The sequence below is a fragment of the Plectropomus leopardus genome, chromosome 15 (assembly GCF_026936395.1).
Source record: "Plectropomus leopardus strain MGB_pleo_1.0 chromosome 15, ASM2693639v1, whole genome shotgun sequence".
NCBI lineage: Eukaryota > Metazoa > Chordata > Actinopteri > Perciformes > Serranidae > Plectropomus > Plectropomus leopardus.
In genome coordinates this window covers 11,987,265-12,013,384 of record NC_142190.1, presented here as the reverse complement: position 1 = coordinate 12,013,384, position 26,120 = coordinate 11,987,265, and the positions used below count along the sequence as shown (strand labels likewise).

Genomic DNA, 26,120 nt, shown 5'->3' with positions numbered 1-26,120 from the left:
TTGGTAGTCTTTGTATTTAAAGAAGATACAGTATATGATACTAAACGATCTTTATCATCCTTGTTAAAAAACAATGAAAGTCAGTTTGGTGACTTCAGCAGCAGTAGAAGAAAAACACAAACAATACAATCAAATGGTTAATTGATTCAAATAATTAATAAAGAAAAATTTGGCGACTATGAGCAAAAAGAGCAGAACCTCACATTCTCAATCTGTCTTAATTTACTGATTTTATTATTATAACATTATCTGTTCATTTTAAGTGGATTCTCTTTGTATTTCTGAGCACCTTAAATTGCAATTTTTCATGAAAGACACAATATAAATAATAAGTTTAAGTTTTAATGTATTCTTCTGTGATGATCTTGACACACAATGACAGATTCCTTCAAAGGAAGTTTGTTTTTTTTTCAAAACATTTTTGCTGATTTATCCATTCCAGACTGCTTTATAGCATATTGACCCTTGTACCCTCTAAAGGAGAGTGCACGCCATTTATAATTCCCAGCTCTTAAAGCTGACGATTCTGTCACTCACTAAAAGAAAAATAGCCCTCTGACAGGGGAAAAAATACCTGATTAAAACACGAGGTCGTACTATTTTTTGGTGCAATACAAAGTCAATGTTTGGCCGACCACTGTTTGGTCTCCGGTCAGTAGTGAGTTATTTTGTGTAGCACAGGAGGAAGTGACTCTGGAGTTTCAAGCTAAAAACTGTGAATCTGCCAGATTACTGCCTTGGGTATATTTTTAATTTACGAATAGATTTGGGTATCACAATAATTTACAGTAACAATATGAATTCTGGCTTTAAACTGAGGGATCCACAATTTGAAAATAATTGACAGCAGACTGCACAAATGTTGCTTTCATATCGGTTCTTTAATAAAAAAGATCCCTTACATGAGATGTTAAATAATGGACTTAAGTATTTATTCCTCCCAGGATGGAAATAATAACTCTGTGGAAATGAATTCTTAAAAGTCCAGTCAGTTCTGCTGTGATGTGAGTGACACAGACTCACAATTTTTTTCTTTACTGTTAAGTGTCATGTTGTCACCTCTACTTCCTTTTCGTTTTGGATGCTGGTGAACTTGGATGCAGAAGGGAAAAAGACAGAGGCAGGGTGGATGACTGTGAAATCACATCCTCCCGACAGGGTTGATTCCAAGGATGTCAAAGCATTTGGCCATGATGGCTGCCGTGGCTTCACAGAGCAGCATCCTCCACATGTTGACTTTTACCACCTCACCTGGAGAGAGACAGAGACAGAGATTCCACAGGTAAATACTACGGTTATCTGGCAGGTGTCATTAAAATTAAATTAAATTAAATAAATCAAAATAATAGTTATCGGTTAAACCAGACGCTGCGTTTTTATATGATCAGTTAATAAATTCTATTGCTTGTTTCCAATCCTAGACAAATCTAGTTATGGTACCTTGTATGTTTCATCTGGCATGGGGTTGTTTGCTGTTTGAGGCTGAGGTATTTCACATAAAAGATTAATATTAGAGAAATGTTTGAAAGATTTATATTTTTTCCGCAGAGCTTTACTTTTTTTCTTCTTTCCTGCCTTATCAATCATCTCACGACTCCTCACATTTATCTGGCCCTTCATTACGACACACAACGAGATAAAACCAACATTCATTTTCATTCACGACACCTCATGTTTGTCAGGACAACAATCGGTCAAATATTAAATATGATAGATAATAGAGTCAGTAGGTGATCTGAATAGAGCAAAAGAAGACACGCGCTGATGTGTGGGGGATGCAAAAAGAGGAAGGGACGGAATAAACAGACGTATTGAGAAGTCAGGCAGTTCGGAGAGGCAGAAAGAAACAGAGGTGAAGCACTGAACGATAACAGCAAACAAGAAAAGGTCAGAGGACACGTTTAATGATGCTGCCATCAACTCTGCGGCAGCCGACACCACCGCATCAAATGAAAATCAATGACCTGGACATCTGCATCCACACGCAACATCCATGACCATCCACCCCATCGGACCAAATTGCTACACGAAGCAGAAATCCAATAGAAATTAAGTCCATAATGAGCAGCAGAGGGTGAATTAAACAGACAGGTCGTTAAAGGGGCGCAAACATCGATGATCATTGACAGACAGCAAAATTAGTTTGTAATTTTCACAAACAAGCAAACGCATCAGAGTATGTCAGAGAGAGGACAGAGTGCTGCTGATGCTCGAGTGAAGCTGATGAGAAAGAAAGTTTGGAAAAGATGAAAGAGGCCAAGCAGACATTTCAGTTAGAAATGTGTTCGAACAATTAAGAAGGAAACATTTGTTGTAGCGTCTTTCACCTGTAATTAGTTGATGGCTCAGAGTCAGGATAATCTTTCTTTTTTCTTGTGACCTTTATTCATTTAACTGTGCGGTTTTATTTTCTCAATCAGGGACCATATTCGCATCACATCCTAAGGCTTAAAGTTAGAGATGTAAATCTCAGGTTTCATTATGATACAATCACCAATCAAATAGCAGCCTTTTCCAATCTGTTTGTTTTACATTTTGTGGAAGATTTTGTCACTGGCGATTAATGTAACAGCTAATTTCATTACAGTCAACAAACTTCCAGGACTTTCCCAAAACTTAAAATGATTTTTTACGAATTCCATGACATTTCCAGGCCTGGAAACTTAGACTGATAAATTCCATTACTTTTCCAGGTTTTCCATGACCATGGAAACCCTGTTTATTTTTTCTAACATACACATTTTTAAAGGTGAATACATGAACAGTGTGTCAATTCAACAAACTAAACTAAAACTGAGTGATGACCCAATTTCATGTATTTTGTGATCTTAGTCTCTATTCCCACAGACGCTCTCCATCAGACTGTATATTTTAAGACAAAGCAAAATGATATAAAATAATAACCTCAAGCTGGGGTTACTGCCACAGAGCTAACTCAGAATTAGCATAATTAAGCAGCTCTAAGCCTGAAGTGCACTTCAGCGCACCGCAGGGATAAAACGCTAACAGGAACAAGTGGAGGGTGAACCGTGTTCAGATGGCTTTTAGTGAAAACCCTCTCAGACTGAAACCTCCTATTAATTGTCTGACTCCCATTGCGAGCATAACACCAAGGAATCTCTCCTTCTTTGTTTTCTTTTTGTACTTTTGACCTCTAAGTCATTTAAAATGGAGATTCATAGATTACTGTAAGTAAATGTGTCATTTTACTGTTGGGCTCGTCTGTAATGTGATTACTTTTACCAGTAAAGGATTACAATATAAAATGCAATCATTACATTACAGTATCCCTCTCCTGACAGCAGACAGCCACACTGCTTACAGGGGAAGTAAAAAGATTTTAGGTTTAGGTTTTGGTGAGTAATATTGCACATGTGAAAACATTTTATAGACTCTTTTTTGTCTCCAGATAAACCTATGTGAAGTCCGATAATTGTCCTTAAGTGATGTCACTTCAATTTTGGGGTGTGGAGCGAGAAAGAAGTGAGTTAAGGAGACCTCTGTCGGCCTGCATGCTCGATGCTCATTAGCTGCTAACTAGCATAACACACTAAATTATCCAACCTAACTACTGGCGGTCACATTGCATTGTGAATAAGAAAGATGCCAGGTTTTGACAATAAATGAGAAAAAGTGTAATAAAAAAGAACTCTGGTTCTACTGCATCAGCTTTAATCCCTGTTATTAACCCCCTGAAACCTGAACATATTGGCTTGATTTCTTTCAAAAACACAGGAGGTGTTTATGAGTTACATGAAAATTAACTGAAATTTACCAAAAAAAGGGGAAAGTTAACCTTTTTTTTTAAAGTAAAAGACAACAAAAAAGGTTTAAAAGGTGAATATAAATATACAGATAAAATAGTAATTTTCAGGTCATTTTGTCACCTTCTTCTAATTTCTTGCAAATTGTGGTACATCTCTTGCCCAATTGCTCATCGCCTTTTTATTCATGTTTCAAAAGAAATCTAACCAATTTGCTCAGTTTTCAAAGGTTTGCATGTATGTGAAAGGCGTCTCAACGCATCACAAGAAACTGACCTTCCAGGTTTCAAAGGGTTAACTACCACCTGAAGTTTGACGATGTTAAAGGAGTGCAATGCTTAACAGGTGGAGTACTCCTCTAAATGTCCTTGAAAAAGACACTTAAACTCTTTCAGCTCCTCGCAAAAACTGACCCTGACCCACCTGTGAAACAGATAACAGTATGCCAGAAATATTTCCAAACATATCTCATCCTCCACCCAGCGTACCTGTCTGTCTGTCCTTCTCCACGCAGTAGCAGCTGTCGTAGAACTCTGTGAAGGTGGTGGCGAGCTCGTACAGGTAGTCGCAGAGCGTGTGGAGCAGCAGGTCGTCCAGGATCTTCTGCAGGATCTCTGGGAAGCGGAGGATGCATTTCCCCAGCTTCCACTCCTTCTCGTGGTCCAGGAGGATCTCCGAGGTCTCTGCTGCTTTCCTCAGTGCAGCCTCATCAATGTTAGCCAGACGGGCTATGGACCTGGAGGAAATCAATAACACTTTTAATAAAGATGTCGCATATTACATTACAGTACAGCTTATAGCCTACATTTCAATAAATGGTCCCACGGTTATGAATCTCAATGGCACTTTTTTTAATGAAGCGGGGAAGCCTCACTCTGTCTTGGCAAAGACCGTCAGCAACAACGGGTTACAGTCTGACATCAGAGTGTGAGCACATCACTACTTCAAGTCTTGCAACAACAAATACAGGGTTTCCCACACATTCATATATTTTTGGCACACCGCCACAAGATCAGCATTTGCTGACATCTTTAGATTTTTTGGACGCTGTGTTTCTCTTCCTCTCTTTTATTTTGTGGCAGAGCATACTCCAGGTACAGCAGGAGCAGCTGAGCACCAAGCGCAGTGAAAGTGAAATTTAACCAATTATTAAGAGTTTTAGTGTTGTCTATAATTTTCCAGCCTACCTTAGCTAAAACCGACTGTGTTCAAACAAAACCCCATATTGATATTTTACATTAAAATGAACATTTACAACAATTACCAGGCAGTTAACGACAAGACTATAGGTAGTCACAGCATCATGCCACTGGTCACCAAAGACATTCAGCACCTGGCTGCCCATAAAACTGCAAACTGTCTCTTTAACACCTCAGTTTTGGCTTAGATTACGCAAAAAAAATACAAACAGTTATGCTATGCTAATTGTCTCCTGGCTCCAGCGCCATACTTAACACTAAGACTTTTTTAATTGTGCAATTATTTTTGAGCATGTGGCTACAAGTGGCTGCCATTCTGTCATTTCTTTCTATTAAGATGCTCCAAGTTGAACAGCCCTGCTGAGGTCCGTCTGTGTTTCTGTCTTCTCTGACACTTGAATGCCCACAGTGGGGGGCAGCTGCCACCAGTGAGTGCTCTATTGACTGACTGCAGGAACATCGAATCCTCTCAGGCAAGACCACTTAGCCCACCCCCCAGCCAACACTGAAAAAAAAAAAAGAAGATCAATCTTTGCCGGGCACTGTGCCACCCCAACACTAACACCTCCAGGGAAGCTGGAGAGGAAGGGGGATCAACGCAGCGCTCTGCAGCCAGGAGACGGTCACTCGATACAGGGGATAAGGGGTTAGGAGAAATTGGGTCTTGCTGACTGGAAAGACCCCAAAAACTAATCCCTTGCCGCAAGCTCCCACAAGGGCCAGAAAGGCGGATCTGATATGGGTAATGAAAGTATACTGGTACTAGCAGGAGGTTCTCTAACAGGGCAGAGTGGAGAAGAGGACACAGACGAGGGAGAAAACGTGTGTGAGGAACTCGATTTAACTTTCAGGATACTTTCCCAAAGTGAGTAGTTGAGTTGGCTTACAAGACAGACGGCCTGAATGGAGTCGTGTTTTCTTGTGCATCACCATATGTGAACTAATCAATGTTTTAGAAGTTCAGTATTTAACTTTGCATCAGTGCAGAAGCAGGATTTATATTCCAGTCATGATGTGAACACTAAGGCTGTGACACAACAAGCTGACGGTTGGCCGTCGGCACGCACTGGGCCTCTTTTTTGCCGAGACACGGCAATGTGAGGACACGCAGCAGGGGGGCTTTCATCTCTGCTAGTTCTTGGATGTCGGTTTGGTGTGTCACAGTCTTTAGAATGAACCCTTACTTGATGCGGGTGAAGGCGTAGAGGAGGTACGCCGCCGTGTTGCCTCGGTCATCCAGCATCTTGTCAAATGAGAAGACGTAGTCGTTGATGCGGTTGTGGGAGAGGTCAGCGTATTTGATGCAGCCAAAAGCGACGGACCTCTGAGCTTTGGTCAGCTCCTCCGGGGTCAGGACCTGCAGTAAGACAATTTCAGCACCGTAAAGTTTCAGTTAATAAAACAGACATAAATAAAGACAGGTATGAAGTTGACAGCCCCCACCCCCCCAAAACTCCTTAAGACTTTAAATATTCTGATAACTCTGTAGCTTTTATCAGACTGTAATTACTGCAGGCAGTTCGTCATCTTATGCTTCCAACAGTAAAACCAGTGAGTTGAATTTAATCCAAACGATGAATCTAATTTGGTAACCTTAGGCAAAGATTAAATTGACTTATTAAGTCATTGCCTTCCCTGGAATCTGTGTGTGACGTGTCTGATACCACAGGGACTGAGAGGAGAGAGGAGAGGAGGTAATGCCTAAAGTTTTCTAATGAAAACAAAAACTTCCAGTGAGCAGAGCACTACAAACTGAGGAAGCGATAGAGTATGACAGGACAGAGACTGACAAAATAGAGCACAACATGACAGTAGATAAAAGGTACAGGTCAAAACATGACATATTATTACAGAACTGAAATAAGCAGGACAGGAGCAGACAGGATAGTTACAGACATGACACAGCAGTAAACAACATAATATGACATGAGAGAACAGGATAATGGGATGTCATGACAGGAAAAGAGAGCGCAACATGAACAGAAAAGAACGTGATGAGACACGAGTATAGTTTCTTTTTTTTTCTTTTTAAACAGGGCTTCTACAGCTTAAGGCAAGTTAGGTTTAAGACTTTTTAATCGTGCTCGAAATTAAATTCAAGACCAAGTCTGCAATTACCAAAATTAAAGAAAAAGGAAAAAACATAATCCAAAATCCATTCAGGGCTCCCACACAATTTCAAGGACAAAATTTCAAACTTTCCATGACTTTTCAAGGACCCAAAATACATTTTTTTTTCATACACGGTAAACAAAACATCACACATGTAGCAATGTCACACCGACACCTATCCACAGAAAATCCCTGCGACAATTTCACCACACAATTACATTCCCTGACTTATTCCATGACTTTTCCAGGCATGGAAATGTGTTTGTGAAATTCCATGACTTTTCCAGGTTTTTTCATGACTGTGGGAACCCTGTCCATTATGTGGGGCTGGTTACAGTTTTGCCCAAGTGTTAATTGTAACATAAAACATGACTTTTTTTCTGAGCAATTTCGTGTTTCATGTTTCTCGCTCTATGTGGGATTCCTGAAGTGTATGCTATACTGAGAATATATAATATAATAATAATATATAATATAATAATAATAATATACTGATTCCTGTTTTTCCTCAATGGTTTGAACAGAGCAATACAACCGCTTCAGTTCCCTGGCTGAAAAAGCTGTCTGATGGCAAAGGTAAAGTGGTGAAGATATTCTAGATATAGCATACATTTAAACTGATATTGATCATTTTGGGGCACCTTGGTAGGTCACTGGAAAAAGCGCATACCATTATGGTTGAGGCCTTATCACAGCGGCATGGTTTCAAGTCCCGCTTGTGCCCTTTGCTGCAAGTCATCTCCTCTCTCTCCCCTGCTTTTCAAACTGGGAGCTTGCTGAACGCCATCTACTGTATGTAATACACTGACTATGGCGGAGTACCTCATACAACCCCACTTCTAAAATCTGAGCTGCCCCTTTAAAGCCCCAATCTCCAACAATAGCAGGACAGGGCAGATCATAACAGACATGCAGGGACAGGACCAGCAAGGTCAAGAACACTGCACGCACACAACAGGACAGGGAATAACAGGACAAGACAGGAAAGAACAGAGCATAACAGGATACTAAAATATGGGGCATAAAAGAACAAAAAAGAAAGAGAAATTGGGACAAAAGTAAATAATAGAAGACAGAGGAACAGATCCGAGCATAATACAAAACAACAGGAGAAAACAAATCTAAGCAGCAGCGTTATCGGCGCAGGCTGAGGTTCATGGAGGCCAGGGTTGGGGTTTGTTTTAATGAGGCAGGGTTAGCAGATGGTAGACGTGGGCACCGACCCAGACAGACAGCAGAGCACCAGGCCAGAGGGGCCTGCAGGGAAACTGTGCTGGCACCAGTTTCCCACAACCTTCGCAGCATTAAAATCATTTCAGTTCAACTGGAAGTCACTGACTGTTTACACTGCACCGAGTACTCCAGATAATACTTAACCAGGTCAGGTTCTGATTTTTTTTTTTTCCTCATGTTTATCCCCCTGCAAGTTTAATTTCAGATACAACCCCCCCCAAAACATAACACACACACACTTAACACAAAAGTCAGGGTTTGCTGTGTGAAGTAAAGGGAAAACAACAGCTAACGATAGCCTTGGGATGAAGGAAAAGGCTTGTGAAAAGATTTTTTTCTGGGTTGAATCCAGAGATTAGGTAGGACAATTTAAGGTTAGAAGGTAAAAAACTGACATAGTTAAACTTCTTTTAACAAAGTCCAGTTGAGCTGCAGAGTGGCCAGTGGCCAGGAACTGTTGTAGCATGGGGATCCCAGCAACAGAGTTTGGGTAATTTGTGAGCGTGAGTAAGGGTGCTGCTGGGAAAATATAACATGCACATACAAAGGTAAAATATTTAATTCTATGTGTAAGTGTTCAAAATGCTTTCAGGGTTCCCATACATTTTAATGGATAATATTTTAAATCTTTTCCATGACTTTCCAAGGACTCATAATAAAATATTGTTTTTCTTGTCCATTATTTTTCAAACTCTATTTAAACATAATTTCAGCAAGCTGGCGTACATGAAGGGTGAGACGGAACGCAGGGAAAAAAAAATGGAGAAACATACATTTTTACACATCTAGAGCAAGGTTGTGTCAACTCCTACAGAAAACGAATTTGCCATGATTTTTGATTACGTGGAAGGTTATCCAGGGAAGATCAGTCTAACAATTTCTTTGCAGATATCCACGACTTCCTCAAAAATTTAAATGATTTCTTACTAATTCCATGGCTTTTACAGGCTTGGAAAAATGGGATTGTAAAATTTAATGACTTCTTCAGTGTCTGAGTTCTTTAAATTGATGCATATAAAGTACACTATTTTTAGCCACAGTAGCAGTAGGGTTGTACCTTCTCAGAATTTTGTCAGTCGAATCGAATTTGGCTGCTCAGAGTCCCTTCCTTTTGTTTTAGTTTGAATGGGGTACAGTGGGAAATTCAGGGTGACAGTGACATTCAAGTAATATAATAAACAAGCAAAAACAGCCCTACCAACTAAAGTGTGCTAACTATGTTAACAATAGATCGAAAATATCCAACATTTTTTGCTGACACTAGTCAGAAAAAGAACCAGAGATTGTATCGTGGTACATTGCTGTGAGCTGTAAATTCATCACTTCTAAGCAGAAGGCAGAAGATAATGTTATCTTGGAAACTGACCCTGGGTCTGGGTCTGCAGCTGCCTTCACTGGAGAGCAACGCCCAATGCCAGCTGCAGTAGGCTCTGGTACACCTGTGACCCCTAACAGGATAAGCCCTTAGATAATGAATGAATTATTGTCCTGCTATTGCCACAACAGAAGCAACCACAAGGAATAAGCCGACTGCAGTTCTCATTACATCCACAAATCTTAAATGTGTTTTCATGGCTGTAAAGTTGACAGTTATGGAACTGAGTTTAATGATTTGCAGTTATAGACCTTATAATTCAGTACTATTGGCGTATAACATAATGATCATTCTGACTAGTATTAGTCAGTTTTTCTCTTGAACTAAAACACAATTTTGACAGACTGACGTGTTTTCAGCAATCAAAACCCGACAAATAAGCATCACTGTGGCTGCAGACACAACGAGGTTCAAGCTCACACAAGATACAGGAAGAAAAGAGGAGCATGATGAAAAGATGGAGGGGAGAAAGAGAAGAACAAAAGTGAGAGTGTGTGTTCAAGAGAGACCGCACACCATCGGGCCGTCCTCGGAGCTCAGCAGATCAGAAGAAAAAATTCTGTTGGAGTTGTTTCATATTTCAGTTGCGGTCGTTTCTGGATGTGATCAGAAGGATCCAGAGTTTGGCTCAGTTCGCACAGGATGAGAGCGGAGAGAATTAATGGCTACTGTAGAGTGAGACGGTCATTACTGTAAAATAAGCCACGTCATTCAGGTTGAATCAAAAGTCAGTGCAAAACGGAAATAATGAGCCGCTCACCGGATGGTATCCTTCTTACTAAATGGCTGCTTATCAAAGACTAAACATTGACACGAAATATTGATACGTAATCATTCTTAGAATTAGAATAATGCATGCTAAAATAAAGTGCAATATTCTGACAGTAACCAAGGTAACCATTTGGAGAAAGACTTCCTCCGAATGATTAAATGTGAAGCAGCCGGTCAGACATAAAACACCTCAGAGTTAGATATTCATAATAACAACAACACGACTCCTGAGGTGCCGCAGTCCTGTTCCTCTTCTTTGTTTATTTGTTGTTTTGCCCTCTTTTTCATCTTTTCCAAAAAAATCTTTAAGACACTTTTTCCAATTTAAATCATTTCAACATGCAGTTCAAAGGGTTTCAGGCCAAAATAAAACATAACTCACTTTTCATTCACTACCATAACACTGTCTGTGTGCTAAAGAAACTGTGCAGAACTTTTTATGTTTCATTTTCTTTCTTTCTGCTCTCTTGTTCATCCCATTGGTGGTGCATGAAAAAAAGTCCAGGGATCACCAAAATTGGATTCATTCATTCTCCTGGAAACATGAATGTCTGTACCACATATCATGGCAATTTGTCTAATATTTGTCGAGATATTCTACTCTACTGGTGTTGGACCGACACATATAACAGTTTTCAGTTTGCCTAAAAACTTAGAAATCACTGGTCTAACTAGCAGAAAATGTGATGCAAATGTGTTTTGTTTTCCTCTCTTCTAACATCTGTCAATACAAACACACTCCTCCCCTGTGAATCAGTGAGGCATGAGACACATTCTGACATCAAAATGATGAAGAAAGAAGAGAGACATGGTCTCCGTTGTTAAATTTCCTCCATCAGCAGCCCTCGTTGGTAAAGAAATAATGGATGTTCTCACCTTGTCTCTCTCCTTCTCCTTCAGTTTGTCCATGGACCTCTTCAGTCCCTCCTCCAGCAGGTCCATCAGCCTCACTGTGTCTCCTGACCGGGTCTTAAACTTCTTCCTGAGCAACAAAGAAAGGAAGTTCAGTGAGAGGCTGATGGTTATCTTTAACCCTTTGAAACTTGGATCGGCATCAGTTGTCTTGTGCTGCATTCAGATGCCTTTCATAAGCTTTTTAACGGTTTAAAACCTGAGCAAATGGGTTTTAATTTTTCGGACAGAAAAAAAAACATAAACAAAATAAAAGATTATGAGAGTGTGTAGGGAGTTGTGCTGTGACATCTCAACACAAGGTTTGACTCTCTGCCGCAAATAGCTATAATAACGGCAAAATATTAGGTCCTGCTTGCCAATACCTTGGGGCAAAACATTTTGTACAATCAACCAAATCAGATACAAGCAGAACATGAGTCACAAATGTAATAACCCCCCTTTTTTCTCTGTTTACTTGCAGCTATAACCCCCCCTCCCCCCCTACTTTAAGCCCTTATTGTCTGGATGAACGATTGTGAAAACAGCATGATAAATTTCTAATGGAGTTTGGAGTAGCGCAGACATTTCGGGGCCAATTTACGCCCCCTCAGGTTACTGTGGGGCATTTAGCAGCACTTAGTTATGGCCTCTGCGAAGCGTAACATCAACCTCCTGCCTGGGCTTGGCTCTTCTTCTCTGGACGATTGATTGGGAAAAAACAACAGCGTGACAGATAGTGTTCAAATTATAGAGCGTGCTCACCTATCAGCCACGCAGTAATCGCTGCTTACTATTAAAGGAGAATAATTAATACACAGGGGATATACAGTATTACACACACTGTAAGTACAAGTGCTCGGGACAAGGAGCAAGATTCTAAAGGACAGACTGAAGAAAAAGAGATATGATGAAGAGAGGGCTAGGAGGCTGAAATCTGGCAAGAAGGTCAAGCGTGTGTGTCTTTATGTAAAGATGTGTGCTTGTGTTCATGCACCTGTGTGGTTCTTATTTTTTTGTATTTAAGGGGTTTTGCAATTTAAAATCTCAAGTTGCATATAAAGTCTGACTTTTTATGACTTAAGGCTAATTTCAGTCCAATTCTCAACTCCTAAAGTCTTACCCTGATATACGCCATCTTTTTAAAAAAAATGTGTGGTATATCTGACACTGTCGGCTCTGACTGGCTCTCATCAGCTGCCACTCAGCCAACTAAGCATGTTAAATCTGTTTTGGAGGATTTTGATCTAAATTGACTGTTTTCAGTTTGTAATTAAAGTACATGATGAAACTGAATATATTCTTACTAAACATGGTTTGACAAGTTCAGTGTGTTTGTATCGCTGCAATGTTTTCTTGGTTAAATTCACACTGACTGCCACTTTATTTACTCTCACACAGTCAAAGCTTATATGTCTGAAAACAAGTGGTTGTTAGTCTTTGTGGAGCGTTTATGTTCAACTTCTGATAAAAGACATGAAGCAGCCACCAGTCTATGTCTGTACTAGTTTTCTAAAGTCGCCTCTGTGTCAGTGGTTATTCTGTGTTCAAACCGAAAGTATCTCTCAGACTCGATCTCATGTTGTCGTTCCCCAACTTTTAATTACTGTTGTCCACCTACTGCAGAACTTTCCTGTTCCCTCCTGCACCTCCACACGCGTAGAGTAATAACAGCTTCGCATCCTTGTGTTTGAACTAACGGTTCAAACACTGACTGTGCTGTTTGTGGAGCAGCGGCTGTATATTTTCCTTTTTTATTTGTCAATGCAGTAAAATTCTGTTTTTATGTATGATAATAAATGCAATAAAAACATGAAGCTGTGGTGATAAAGATACAGTGAAGGACATACAGATGATTATAGTGCGGTGGTGGTGGTGAAGTTTCAGTCTTCAGAGGAGGTGCTGGTCTTTGTTGCTCTGATGACGGCCATTTGGACTCCTGTTAAACCGTTATTAGTCTGTATGCAGAGACAACACTCAGTCCTTTTACGCTCTCAGTGTCAACACTTGAGTCGGGAGTTTTATTGCCAGAGACAGTGTTAACTGACTGATTTGTGGATTTATGTAAAAGCATGTGTCCTTTAAATGCCAAGAAGCTTGAATTTGGGACAATTTGGGAAATATGCATATTTGGCTTCATACTAGGAGGTTGATTCTAGACTCTAGTTCGGTTAGAATGAAGTAAGAGTGATGGAGCAACAGTTCATGAACTTAAATAGATTTTTTTCTTTTTTTTTAAAGAACATCTTAAGAAGATCTGGACAGTAACAGTCAGCTCTGTGTGTTATAAACTCACTTGTCTTCCCCCAACACCACACCAAAGCCGGCATGCTCCACCCGGGTCACCTGGGGGTCGTACCAGCCAATCATCCGAGCCGCAGCAAACACCACCTGGAAGTGCGTGCCCTAGGAGAGAAGACACACACAGAAATACAGTGACATATAACATAAATGCCACGTTGTACTTTCCAGATAAAGAGAGTTCTTATATGTCGCTGCTATCTGGTAACAAAAGGAATCCTGAGCAGCAGCTTCACACACACATACACAGCATAAAGTATATGAAGATGTGTAGCATGTATGTGTATGTTTTGGAGACTTTTATGTTCTTATGTAGCAACTTTTAAGACACCTTTAATGACGTCATTTTCACCAAAGACTAAGGGCCCCTTCTCACACACAAAGCGGCAAACAGCACAGCACAACTGTCATTGTAAGTTTTATGGTGATGTGGTTGTCTTTCCCGAACTAGAACTGACTGCGTATAGAAAATGTACTTATGCTCCTGGATGTGTGGATATTAAAATGAAGTGGTCAGGTGCATTGTTAGCATTTTGCTATTTTGAGAAAACAGAAAGCAACTGAGACTGAGTTTGAGAAACTGTATTTCTCAGGACAAGTAAAAACGTAGACTTTGTGTGTTTTTGCAACACATTAAAGATAGCATCACTGTGGCTGCCTTGTATTTACTGGTCTTGATTTAGAAAGTTCTCAGTTAACAGTTTTAGTTTTAGACTGCAGATAATGAGCCCATCCCTCTCCCTTTCTTCTCTTTTGCCTGTCTTTGTTGAGGATGATGATGATAAGGATGATGTCTGTCTGCATAACCAACATTTGAGTGCCCCATTTGCTGTCTGTGACACAGACTACAACTTTTTAAAGCTTTCAGCCTCCATTTTTTGTATGAAATACCAAATGATTTTAGAGAGATGGATTCGAAGTGGTAGTCTGAATGCTGCACTTATTCATGTTTCACAAGAAAAGAAACAAAAAATGCTGAACAGGTCTTCATCTGTACTCTTACTAGATCACAGAGATCACAGGTAATGTTGTTCTGGTAAAAAAATGTTCTTCCTGTGCTTAAATAAATTCTAGGACACATTTTAGTCCTAAAAACACAGCAATGTGTCCTCCATGCCATGTCTCAAAAGTAAAAAAAAAAAAAAATCTGAATATAAATTAGGCTTTGCCCATCTTTCACCTCTGAAGAACAGGAGTTTCTGCTTCTTGAAGTCGTGCTGAACAATAAAACTGCTGTGAGACAAATGGTCCCTCTGCTCCCTATTAGATATTCCAAACTTCAGCGGTTGTTTACTTTCAGGTTTCTTTGTTTTCTTTTTTGCTTTCTAGCTCCCATATTGGTTCAAACTGTCATTTTTCTTCTATATGAACTTCTCCATCCACACATCCCCGCCTCCTTTTTTCTGTGTCTGTCCACCCACCTGTCCACTGTCGACGACGTAGATGAGGATGTCACCTTTCTCATCAAACAGCCGCTGCCTCAGGGCTGCGAGGTCTGACGTGTCATAGGTGTAGCCGCCATCTGACTTGACAATGGTGAGGGGGATGGACTGACCTGGGACGAAAACAAGCTTCCTACCCTCATCCAGCTCCACCAAGCCTGCAGAGAGGAGAGACAAACAGAAAAAAGAAAGATGGATGGATAGGTGAGGAGGGCATACAGGGAAATGAAATGAGAGAAGGGAAAATTATAAAATAATGGTGTAAGATAGAGAGTAATAATGTGGGTATGATTGGAGGGTAAAAAGACAAAGCGGAGATAATGAGTGAAATTGAGAATGAAGAAAGTGCAAAAAAATATGGAAATTGGACGACCCAAAAAAGAGACAACAAAACAGGAGGGGGATTTGGAGGAAGACAATAATGAGACAATATTGCCCCCTGGTGGTCTATTCTATTTAACACTAAGGATTTTGTACCATGGATTAAGGATTATTGGTGAACAAATTCTTCACCAAAGCCTTGAATAACCTGAGTACATAAAGACACAACTTGAACTTTGTACAAGGGGAAAAGGAGTCAAATTGAGGCCATTTTTAAATGTCAAAATTAATCAAGAATGAGCCATAATGATAATAATATTAATGGCAGTGGTAGAATGTAAACTACTGTATGAATACTTAATTTTCATGCTACTTAATACTTAACTTCACTACATTCCAGAGGGCAATATTATATTTTTTACTTCACCACAACTTTTTGTATATAAAAGTTTTTGGTTTTTTTATAATTCATATTTTTTTAGTGTTTTTTTTCAACTTTTTCAAATAGTTTAAAGATTGTTTGTTTTTTTTCTTAATTTTTTAATAAAATTTGGGGTTTAGGGAGTGTTCTCTTTTCTTGGCAATTTCTCTGCATTGGGCACTTTTACTTTTCATACTTTATTTTCAATGCAGGACTTTTACTTATAACAGAGTATTTTCACAGGGGTGGTGTTCGTAATTTTACTAAAGTAAAGGATCTGACTACTTTTTCCACCACTGATTAGACAGCTCCTCAGACAATCTCCTGAGAAATGCTCTCAGAGTGAAAACATTCATCTATGCTCTCGTGATTTTTGACCTACTGCACACAGACCTTTCTCCTCAAATTCCTTCACCACGTTTCCCATCATTTCCTGGTAGAACGACTCTCCTCTCTCGACGAGTGTGACATCCAAGCAGTCATAAACCTTCTGAAACTCTGAAACACAGACAATCACCATCCAATTGTCATTTTCAGACCAATTTAAAAAGATAAACAAAAGATAGAATAAGCGTACAACTGAATGAGCACAAACCAACAACTTACAGAAGGTAAGTTATTTTATTCACTTCAGTAATGAACCCACTGTACCTCACCCTTTATTGCCTTTAGCTTCATAACACATCGACTATATGGCCCATAATGCTTTTCAACACTTCAAAAATGTGACCCAGTCTGAGGTAAAGAGTAACTTTTGGTATTTTTCAACATGGACCCTACTATCTACCTTTTTTGTCTTTTCAAATGACTGATAGGTACAACCATTTTTGAAATGACTCCAGTTTTGAGCGACAACACTGCAGCCAGCAGCTGCAATGTAACAATATTTAGGTGTTGGACATCATGGAGAAGATCCTTAAAGAGATAGATCTCGATGTGAAGATCATGATCCTTTTAGTTTATCCAGAAACCGCATTAAAATCCCCATCGCCAATCTCACCAGACTCCATTTAAATAAACAGTAATTTAAGTATGTACACAGCAAGAGTATTTCCACATCTAACTGGGTGAATTAAAGGTTTATGTCAACCAAACCAGAGATGGTGATTGTTGGAACAGGGGAAAAACAAACCGAGGCAGCTTTTATGAGCTTTGTTTTGATTCTGACGACTTTGAATGAAGTGTGTTTTATAATGACAAAATCACTGTTTATTTAAATGGAGTCTGGTGGGGTTGGCGGTAGCAGTTGAAGGGCTGTTTCTGGTTAAACACAAAGGATCTTACTCAATGACAAAAAGGTGCATCTTTGTATGAAATCTTTCCATAATGCAAAAGCACTTTTGGTGGACATAAATTAATAATAATAATAATAATAAATAATAATAGACAGGACTGATACAGCGCTTTTCTAAGTACTGAAAGAAGCTTTACATGAATTGCAAAAAAAAAAAAAAAAGACAGGTATTGTAGGCTGTTTTGAAAAGGTGGGTAATTGCACCTAGTAGCCTGTTTTTGCAGCTGTTGTTCCCATTAGTGACTTAGTTAAGAGAAGGTTGTCCATGCACACCACATGTATGCGACATGGAATAAGTGTGCAGGTTTAACAATTTTCCTCATGTACACTATTTTTTGATAGCTTTGCACCTTTGTCGTGTGTATAACTACCCTCTCAACTTGTTAAAATTACCTTATACAGCACTCACATCTGAAAGAACCGAACACAATGCCACAATACCCAGACAGAAGAAAACGCCTCAGCCCAGGAACAAAGAGGCAATGCATGCTTCTGCAAGACTCTGGAATTCGCAGAGATTGACTGTGAACACTAATTTTAAGAGACTATTTGTTTGATAACAGTACTAAATTGATGGATGGTCTCCAGAAAAAAATCTCAGCTGTGGCATGGAGTAAGTGTGCAAGGATTTACTTTTTTTCCCCATTTGTGATTTAGACATAAAAACATGGAGAACTAGAGTGCAGGTTGAAGAGTACCACACTTGCCCTTTAAGAAAAATACAAACGAGTCAACAGGCGGGGGTCACATTTTTGAAGTGTAAACCCAGTCAAGATAAAGTTTCATACACACTCAAAACATATCAGAACAGTTTAGTAGGTGCCTTGCTTGAGCTTGAGCATATATTTGTGTTTTCAGGAGAATCCTTCCTTTAACATTACAGTCTCATGAACAGATAAATCCATGTGCAGTCTACCTTTCCTGGAAACATCACAGATGAGTCTCCAGGCTTTAATGAAGTCAGGCTCTTTGCTCTGCAGTCTGACGACACACTGATACGCTCGCTTCTTAAAGTCCTCCTCCTCGTCGAAGCGCTTTTTCGACTCCTGATTGAGGACAATGAAGAGAAAAAGGATGAGACAAGAAAGAAATGAGAGCACAGAAGAGCAAAAAGAGTAGAGCGGTTGATGTAAGAAGTAAATGAGGTGTGGAGAGAAATGAGGGAAAACGACAGCAGAAAGAACAGATAATGTTCTGCATTTATACATAATGTATTCACACAATATACAAATGCAAAGTGTGCTATACAAGTGCTACACTGCAGGAATGTAATGCTCCACTAAACATTCTTGCATCAACTTACATTAAATTTCACTTTTTATATTTGACATTAAGTGTCAAAACTAAAAGTTTATGGCGAATGTTCATCTACTTTATGAACTTTAGCTGCATACTTTATGTAAATCTGCGTGTAATATATCTGCAAATAATACAATACACACTACTAGAGGTGATGGGTAAAACTGCAGAAATAACAAAAGTGCATGAAAATAAACTAAACAGCCAAATACACACATGAAATTCAACAGTTTAAACATAAAGCTCACTTGTATTAGACCTAATATGAGTCATATAGGTGCTTTAAGTTAAAGTCCTTTGTCATGTGTCCTTTCATATATTATGTGGAGCACCAGTAAAAAAACACACAGAGACAGATGGAGTTATAACTGACCTTGTAGAAGGCCTGCAGGTCACTAATGGGCGGGGAGACGGTTAGGTAGTTTGGGAATTTATCCTGCAGGTGGGCAATCAGCATACCAAACTGGGTTCCCCAGTCTCCCACATGGTTCAACCTGTGAACAGCAGAAGCAGTGTCAAAAACTGACAGCATAAACGTATTGTGGACATGTGATCATGATTTATCATATTAGTGAACATCAAACTGGGCTGTTTTGAGTGTCAGTATTTTAACTTTGAAGCTTCCATTTAGGTGTTTAAATGAAGCTTTGATCGTCAGTCGTCATACTTAATAAAATGTTTTTCCTCAATTTGAATGAAGTGATTCATCCGACTAAATGAGTGTGTCTTTTTTTATTAAGTCAAATTCCTTTATGAATAAATGTAATTCGTGTGACTGCTAAACCACCCTGTTAATGCAGGTGCGTGCCTCCTGAAAGCGCCTCTGCAATATCTGTGAGTACAGTTGGCAATTTTCTAGAATGGCAAAGGCATGACCTACTCTCCCTCTGAATGGCTATTACTTGTTGCCTTGGTTGGCTGGGTTTCTTAGATTTAGCCAAGATGATCGAGTTTGGTCAGACACAGGTAAAAATGTCAGGTTAGGCCAATCAGAGGCAGAGTGAGGCACGGTAGGGTGGGTCACGCCTTTGCTACCCTAGAAAACGCCTTGCTTAGCAGTGCGTGATCGTTACTCAGAAGCAGCAGGTTTTGTGAGCTGAAACTAAACTGACCTGAGAACGTCGTGGCCCAAAAACTCAAACAGACGACTCATGCTTTCCCCGATGATGGTGGAGCGCAGGTGGCCCACATGCATCTCTTTGGCAATGTTGGGAGAGGAAAAATCCAGCACGACCTGAGAAACACACACAGATGCAACTAATGATGAGTAAATAATACGTAAAGTATTAACGTATAAACAACAAAGTACAAACACGAGAGTTTGCTCCAACATCAACCAACTAAATAATATTCGCGCAACAAAAGTTGATAGAAACACACAATATTTCACATTTTCTTATGCAGATTTTTGGGAAATTCAGTTAAAACTGGCATCAATTTGGATGGAAATTAGGCTAATGAGGATCTTGATTTTGTTTTGTTTATTGTTGCTGTGGATGGATATGCATTTTCGTTTCACTAAGAATCAAACGTGCCGGAAATCCCACGATTTCTCATGATTTAAAATATCTTCATGCTGCATGTGGGAGTTTGACGAACCTTCTTCCTGGAGGCCAGTGGCGGAGGCTGCACTCCGTTGATCAGCAGGTTGCTCAAAAGCTTGGAAACAAACACCTTCTTCAGGTGGATGTTGATGAACCCTGAAGACACAAAAGATATCAGAGGGGACGATTGAGATTAAATAAAAGAGTAAAGATGTAAACTTGAGATGCTTGAGGAAGGATTCTGGTCGAACAGCTGAACATGTATATTACTATTTTATATCATTACAAACCTATAATGTAAAACACAATCGATCAATACATTGTTGTGTTTTTATCATGTTATGATGAGTGATTTTAAAGTGTAAACTATGTTTTTTATTTCTTTTTTAAAATGTATTTACAGTTTTTTTTATTGTGGCATACATTTCCCAAATGTGATAATCAATATGAACACAAAAAATCACAAAAAAAGGTTTCTGAAAATTGAAAATATGTACAGTATAACAAAACAGTGTAGGAGGCAAGAAGAAAAAGCCCGCTAGAAAATATCTCTTTAACGCTGGCGTGTGAAAGTTTCCCTTCCTATAAAATAAATAACTGTGAGAGGTTTTGCACCTGGTCCGGCGATTTCAGTTTTCTCAACAAGTTCATTGTCTGGCAGATTCTGGATGATCTTCTCTGCAATTTCCCGCGGGTTGATTTTCATTCCCTGTGCCTTCAGCATCTGCAGCATGACACAAGACAGTTCGGCTTTAAATGTTTTAAATAAACTGAAACATAAAGTACTAAATTTCCCACTTCTAAAAAAAAAATTTTTTTTTTCTTTTACTGGCAGGCCTCCAACACCAGATCTCCAAACAGAATAGATGATAAAACCTGCAGCGGTTGTGCTGTCTCAGCAGTTGGCCATCACAGCACAACATAAATGCTGCATGGTTACAATGAAAAGCCTCCAAATACAAGCAGATCAATAGAAATCAGATCACTTTCTAACAACCGGTCTTTTATTACTGGAAGAAAAAAATACAAGGACTAATATAATAACGTTTTTAACGTTTTTTAAACACTGAAACCTGAGTTTAATTTTAAAAGCTTGTGATTATACAACAGTGCTCAAGCAAATTCAAAGCTCAGTCCAAATATAACTAACTTCCAGACATTTAAACAATTTCAGGGTCTGTAGACTCACTGAAACTTCCATTTAACAGCAATTAGAGATTCTTTTTCTCTGGTCCACAGACAGACTTGGCAGGCTCACCTGGGCCATGGCCATGGCACTGTTGCACTGGTAGTCTCCAAACTTGGCCTGTTGGTTGGGTGCAACAGACAGTGGAGGGTTGTCCAGCTCGGGGCAGGCAGCCCGAATGGCCTCGCCGAAAATCTCCTGAAGCCTCTGGTTGATGTTCATCATGGATTTGCCGCAGTAAGTCGTCCTCTCCTCCTGCAGGCTCTGAGGACACACAAGACATCAGCTTCATTAATATCATGATGAAACGTGAAGAGGAAGCAGAGAGAAATGCACTGATCTCCTCTATAGTCCGACTCTACACCGCAATAAAACCTACCAAAAAACTTTAATTATTAGCCCGGGCTATTATTTGCTTAAATCACCCAACTAAACAGGCTTATATTTGGGACAGGCGTCTATATGGGACAGGCTTTTAATTCCTTTCACACAAAACTTTACTCAAATTATTTAACCTTTTGAGACGTGGGCAAATTGGCTTTTCTTATTTTATTTTTTGAAAAACATGAAAAGAAGGTAATAAGCAACAAAAGGAGAAATGAACCAAGCACAAGAACATTACCTGAAAAGACAAAAAGATGAAAAAAAAGAAAAAGTAAAACAAAGAAAATACAAACTGAGAAATGACCTGAAAAAACTTATTACAAATTATGATAATTCTGTAAAATAATTTTAAATATAGAATAATTAATATAGTTCACTAAACATTTCTCCTTAGCTTTAAAAAAAAAAAGTCCTCTACATCTACTAATCTTTTTTTTTTTTCATCTCTCTTGTTTACTATGCTGATAATCCTTTCTTTGGTGCTCATGGTGTCAGTTAAAATGAACTAAATGACTGAATTGTGGAGAATCTTATTAAGTTAAAACTGTGAGTAGTATGTGCATACTGACAAAAGTTTAAACGTATATACACTTATTTGTATGCATTATATATGCACATAGCTAAGTTATCTCCAGCTGGCGGCCAGCAACCCACTTTCACACATCCAAACAAATGCTATAAAAACGAAGTGTATGGCAACCGAACCGGGCCTCTAATTGAGACAGGTCTGCATTTGTCAAAATGTGTTGCCACATTGGGCCACTAAAATGGACTGAAGGTCTAAATGAGACGAGGCTTTTATTTGAAGTTTAAACGTGCATTCATACAAGACAAAATGAGTGTTCACAATCTGACCACTGCATCATCTAACTTTTACTTTTCTGGAGATAATATAAATCATCCTCAAATATCAGCCATCACTAAACTGTCGAACTGCTAAACCAACCTAAAAGCCATAGTTTGAGATCAGTAAATGGCTCAGACCTCTTTTCAGAAGCTTTAACTTTCAAGTCAAAGCAACCAGCAGCAGCTGGAGCTCAGCAGGAAGCAGAGCTGTTCCTATTATTTGGGTATTTTGGGTGTTACACTTGCTCTACCACTCACCCTCTTTAGGACATTAAGACGGTATTTCAGCTTGGTGTTCTCATCCCGCAGCTCATCCAAACGTGAAGATGGACTCAGATTCTGTGGATTTTTTAGACTCTCAATCTCTGCAGAGAGACTCTGGATCTCCCGCTCCTGAAAAACAAAACACACACAGATTTACAATTGTGATGCGCAAGACCAACTCAACTTTTGAGGCGTTACAGTCTCTGTCTCTGTGATGCAAGAGCTTGTTCTGGTTTCCACAGCATCTGTTCAGCTTAAGTTTAACGGAGAGTGAAAGCGGCTGCAAGTTGCCTGCAGATGAATATAAAGCAAAAACCTTTTGTGGCACATCCCAAACAATGTTATTATCAATGTAAATAACAGGACTAAATCAAAGAAAACCACATATGGAACTGTGAGATATAACCTAATTCAGGAAAGCTTGAGCTTTTTCAACACATTAATGTTCATTTGAGCATCATATGACTTAAATGAGAGGTTCTAAAAGTAAGGGACAGGTGTCTGTTAGTAGGGCTGCACCTAATGATTATTTTAAAAAAATCGATTAATCTATCGATTATTTTTTCGATTAATATATCGTCCAACAAAACATCTTCACAGTAAAATTAGTGCAATTTGAATAACACTATAACTTTTCTCTAACAGAAATAATTATAACAAGTACATTCTTTCTGCATCAAAATAGTCCAGCTTTAACTGGGCCTTAAGGCATATTGCTGCCTGCTGATGTAAGTGCTGTATTTTCATATCTATAAGCACATATTCCACTCATTTATAAAGTTATACAAGCTCCTGCATAGCTGACAACCCCGCCCTGTAAATGTTTCAAATAAAATGCATTGTATCAGCAACTGATGGCATTCTGTCCACAGAGACACAAACAGATAGCTTTTGTTTTGAAAGGGAAGCAAGGAAGTTGAGGTAAAACAAACATCTTTGTATTTCCTCATCTCTGTGACAGCGGGAGACTTTAAACTGCAGTATAAAGTGGTACAGAGTTAAGCCACCGTTTCTCTACATGTGCTGCAGCTGACGCGCAGCTCAGGTGAGCAGTGTGCACGCTCTCACGTGATAATATGAGCGCCGAAACAAAAACAACACGCTCGGCGATGCTCACGAGCTCATGACGGGCGCTGCGTGAAACGGTGCGACGCGTCCACGCACGTTACGTGAACCGACGTATTCACGTAATCGATTACGTTGACGCGTCGCCCCAGCCCTAAATGTTAGTGTTAGTTTTTTACAGCTGACACATAGCTAATGAAGGTTATTATGGTGGTTAAAAACCCTCAGCACCCCTGAGGGTTAACATTTACAAATCCGCTGAGAAAATCATAGAAAAACACACTCATGATGACTGCAAAACTTGCCTTACAATCCTGAGGTTTTTAAGTTTTCTACAGTATTTTAGTAATAAGAGTGACAGGTGTCTGCATACTTATAGGTACAATGCAGGCTGGGACTGCTAATAGCTAATTCTACATACATTTAATTATGTCAATTCGCCAAAGTGTGAACAAGTTTAGGCAAACAAACGGGGCTCAAGTTGTACGTCTCCAATTTACATCTGCAAAGCCTCCAAATTATGGTAACTTTAGTCTCAAAACTTAAAGCATGATTATCCCCCCAAGGAAAAGTAAAATAAAGCATAATATTAGGTGTAACAAAATCCATTACTATTACTTTTTGTCTTTTCTGATGAGGGATCTACTCTGACTTTGAAGCCCTCTGCCTTAGATAAGTTAATAAACAATACTGCCCAACATTGTTTCCTATGAGAAACTCAATAAACTAAGTCATTACTCTTGCAGCAGCTGTAATAGTACTGTGTCAACAACTGCTTCAACAAACGCTTCCCAAATAAGACTATGACACAACACTATGAGTTAATGATTTACTCACAGGCTGTAATTTAATGACAAACATAAGAAAATTGGTTTATTTATTCTGTAAACAGAAATTGACAAAAAAAATTAGTTTTTGAAACTATAGACTATTATTATGTGACTTTCATCAATCTGTTTACCTGTGTTTATCAACAATTAGCTTAAAAATCATCACACATTTGGCTTACAAAGTTAATTAAAATGGGTTTAAATGTATTACATCAGCATCGCCTTCCTGCTGAGAGGAAGTCTGATAACAATTTAAGCCATGAAAAGCAACTCATATTTCGTAAATCAGAATGAAACCAAAACCTTCATACTTATAAGATAAGATAAGATAGTCCTTTATTGATCCCCAGAGGGGAAATTCAAGTTTTGCAGCAGTACAAGGGTAAGTACAAGGGTAAAAGTTACATGCATGAAAGGTCAAAAAGAATAACATATAAAACATGAAATATCAATATACTGTACAAAAAATAAAAATAAAATAAAATAATAGCGGTACATATAATTTTAAAAAGTGGAGGAGTAAAGCGTCATTTCAGGACAACTGAGACATTCTGTGGAGTAAATGGAAAATCATCAGAACATGATGCAACAAACAGTCAAATTACAGACTGATTACAAAGGGCCCTTGATATCAATATCTAAATTATGGCACAAAGAAAATTCTTGTATTGTAACCACCCAGGATCCTGTTCATGATCTGTAGAGGGCCCCCCCAAAAAAAACACTTGAATAAATGCCAAACAGTCAACTTTACCTTCACGTCAAGTAAATGACGGATTCATTTTTCTGTTAAACGGAATCTTTCGGTTTTACTTTGCTGATTAGTGAAACAATGTACTATGTGCGAGTAAAAATGTTCTTATTGGAGTGAATTTAATTAGCACAAAACTTAACATAAATATAATTTCATTTAATGTTTAATGTCTAGTAAATTCAGGGCCAAAATGAAACATCTAGTATCTACACAACGCTTTGTATAAACGAAAACACTCTTGACAGTCACATTCAAATACTTGCTGATGTTCCACGAATGGCAGGAAAACTAAAGGAAAAAGTTAATTTTTTAACAATATTAGTGTTTATTGGCGTAAGGGCTGTTAGCCGAAATAGAAGTCAAGACCACTTACTCGACAGATAGTCTTTATTTTCAAACATCATTAAGTTATTTCTACTGACAGCCAAAACAACTTTAAATTGAGCGTTTGTTTTATGAGATTTGGCACTGCGTTGACCGGTGTGTCGCTACCGGTGTTCACACAAACATTTAGCCTGCTAGCTAACGTTAACAGTACGCGCCAAAAGCTGCCCGCATACCTGTTGTTGCAGTCGGGTTGTGTACTCGGTTACAGGGTCTCCCATTTTGTCCAGAATCGCTGGAGAGAAACTCTTCTGTCGGCTGGATGGTGAATCTCGTGGCTGATGAAACAAACTGCGAAAGGAGGAAGTTCACAAATTCAAGTTCTCTTCCGGTTCCGGTGAGAAAGGATATCTTCTTCTTCGTGTTTACTCACCAAAGCGGACAGCGCCACCTGCTGCATCCTGTATGTGCGTCAACATGAATAACTGCAGTACTTTTTA

General features: G+C 39.0%; 1 protein-coding gene across 1 annotated transcript; it reads right to left on the bottom strand.

The window, feature by feature from the left end:
* Nucleotides 1–862: 862 nt before the first annotated feature.
* On the bottom strand, nt 863–26,015 carry rars1 (arginyl-tRNA synthetase 1). Its single transcript, XM_042499862.2, has 15 exons — nt 25,857–26,015; nt 22,642–22,776; nt 21,226–21,417; nt 20,583–20,691; nt 20,023–20,123; nt 19,536–19,657; nt 18,797–18,917; nt 18,041–18,170; nt 16,224–16,328; nt 15,068–15,246; nt 13,642–13,751; nt 11,331–11,436; nt 6,148–6,320; nt 4,253–4,500; nt 863–1,251 (listed from the first exon to the last, which is right to left on the bottom strand). Exons 1-15 carry the CDS (start codon nt 25,899–25,901, stop codon nt 1,142–1,144), a joined length of 1,986 nt encoding a protein of 661 aa, XP_042355796.1. The 5' UTR covers nt 25,902–26,015; the 3' UTR covers nt 863–1,141.
* Between the last annotated feature and the right edge of the window lie 105 nt (nt 26,016–26,120).

What these genes read in the sequence shown, in the direction of transcription:
- rars1 (XM_042499862.2), bottom strand. Translation starts at nt 25,901, where the DNA reads ATGGGAGACCCTGTAACCGAGTACACAACCCGACTGCAACAACAG. An exon ending in ACCTGCAGGCCTTCTACAAG is followed by an intron (nt 18,171 to 18,796) that starts GTCAGTTATAAC and finishes GTCCTCAATCAG; the next exon opens with GAGTCGAAAAAGCGCTTCGA. An exon ending in CTGTGATGTTTCCAGGAAAG is followed by an intron (nt 16,329 to 18,040) that starts GTAGACTGCACA and finishes TCTGTGTTTCAG; the next exon opens with AGTTTCAGAAGGTTTATGAC.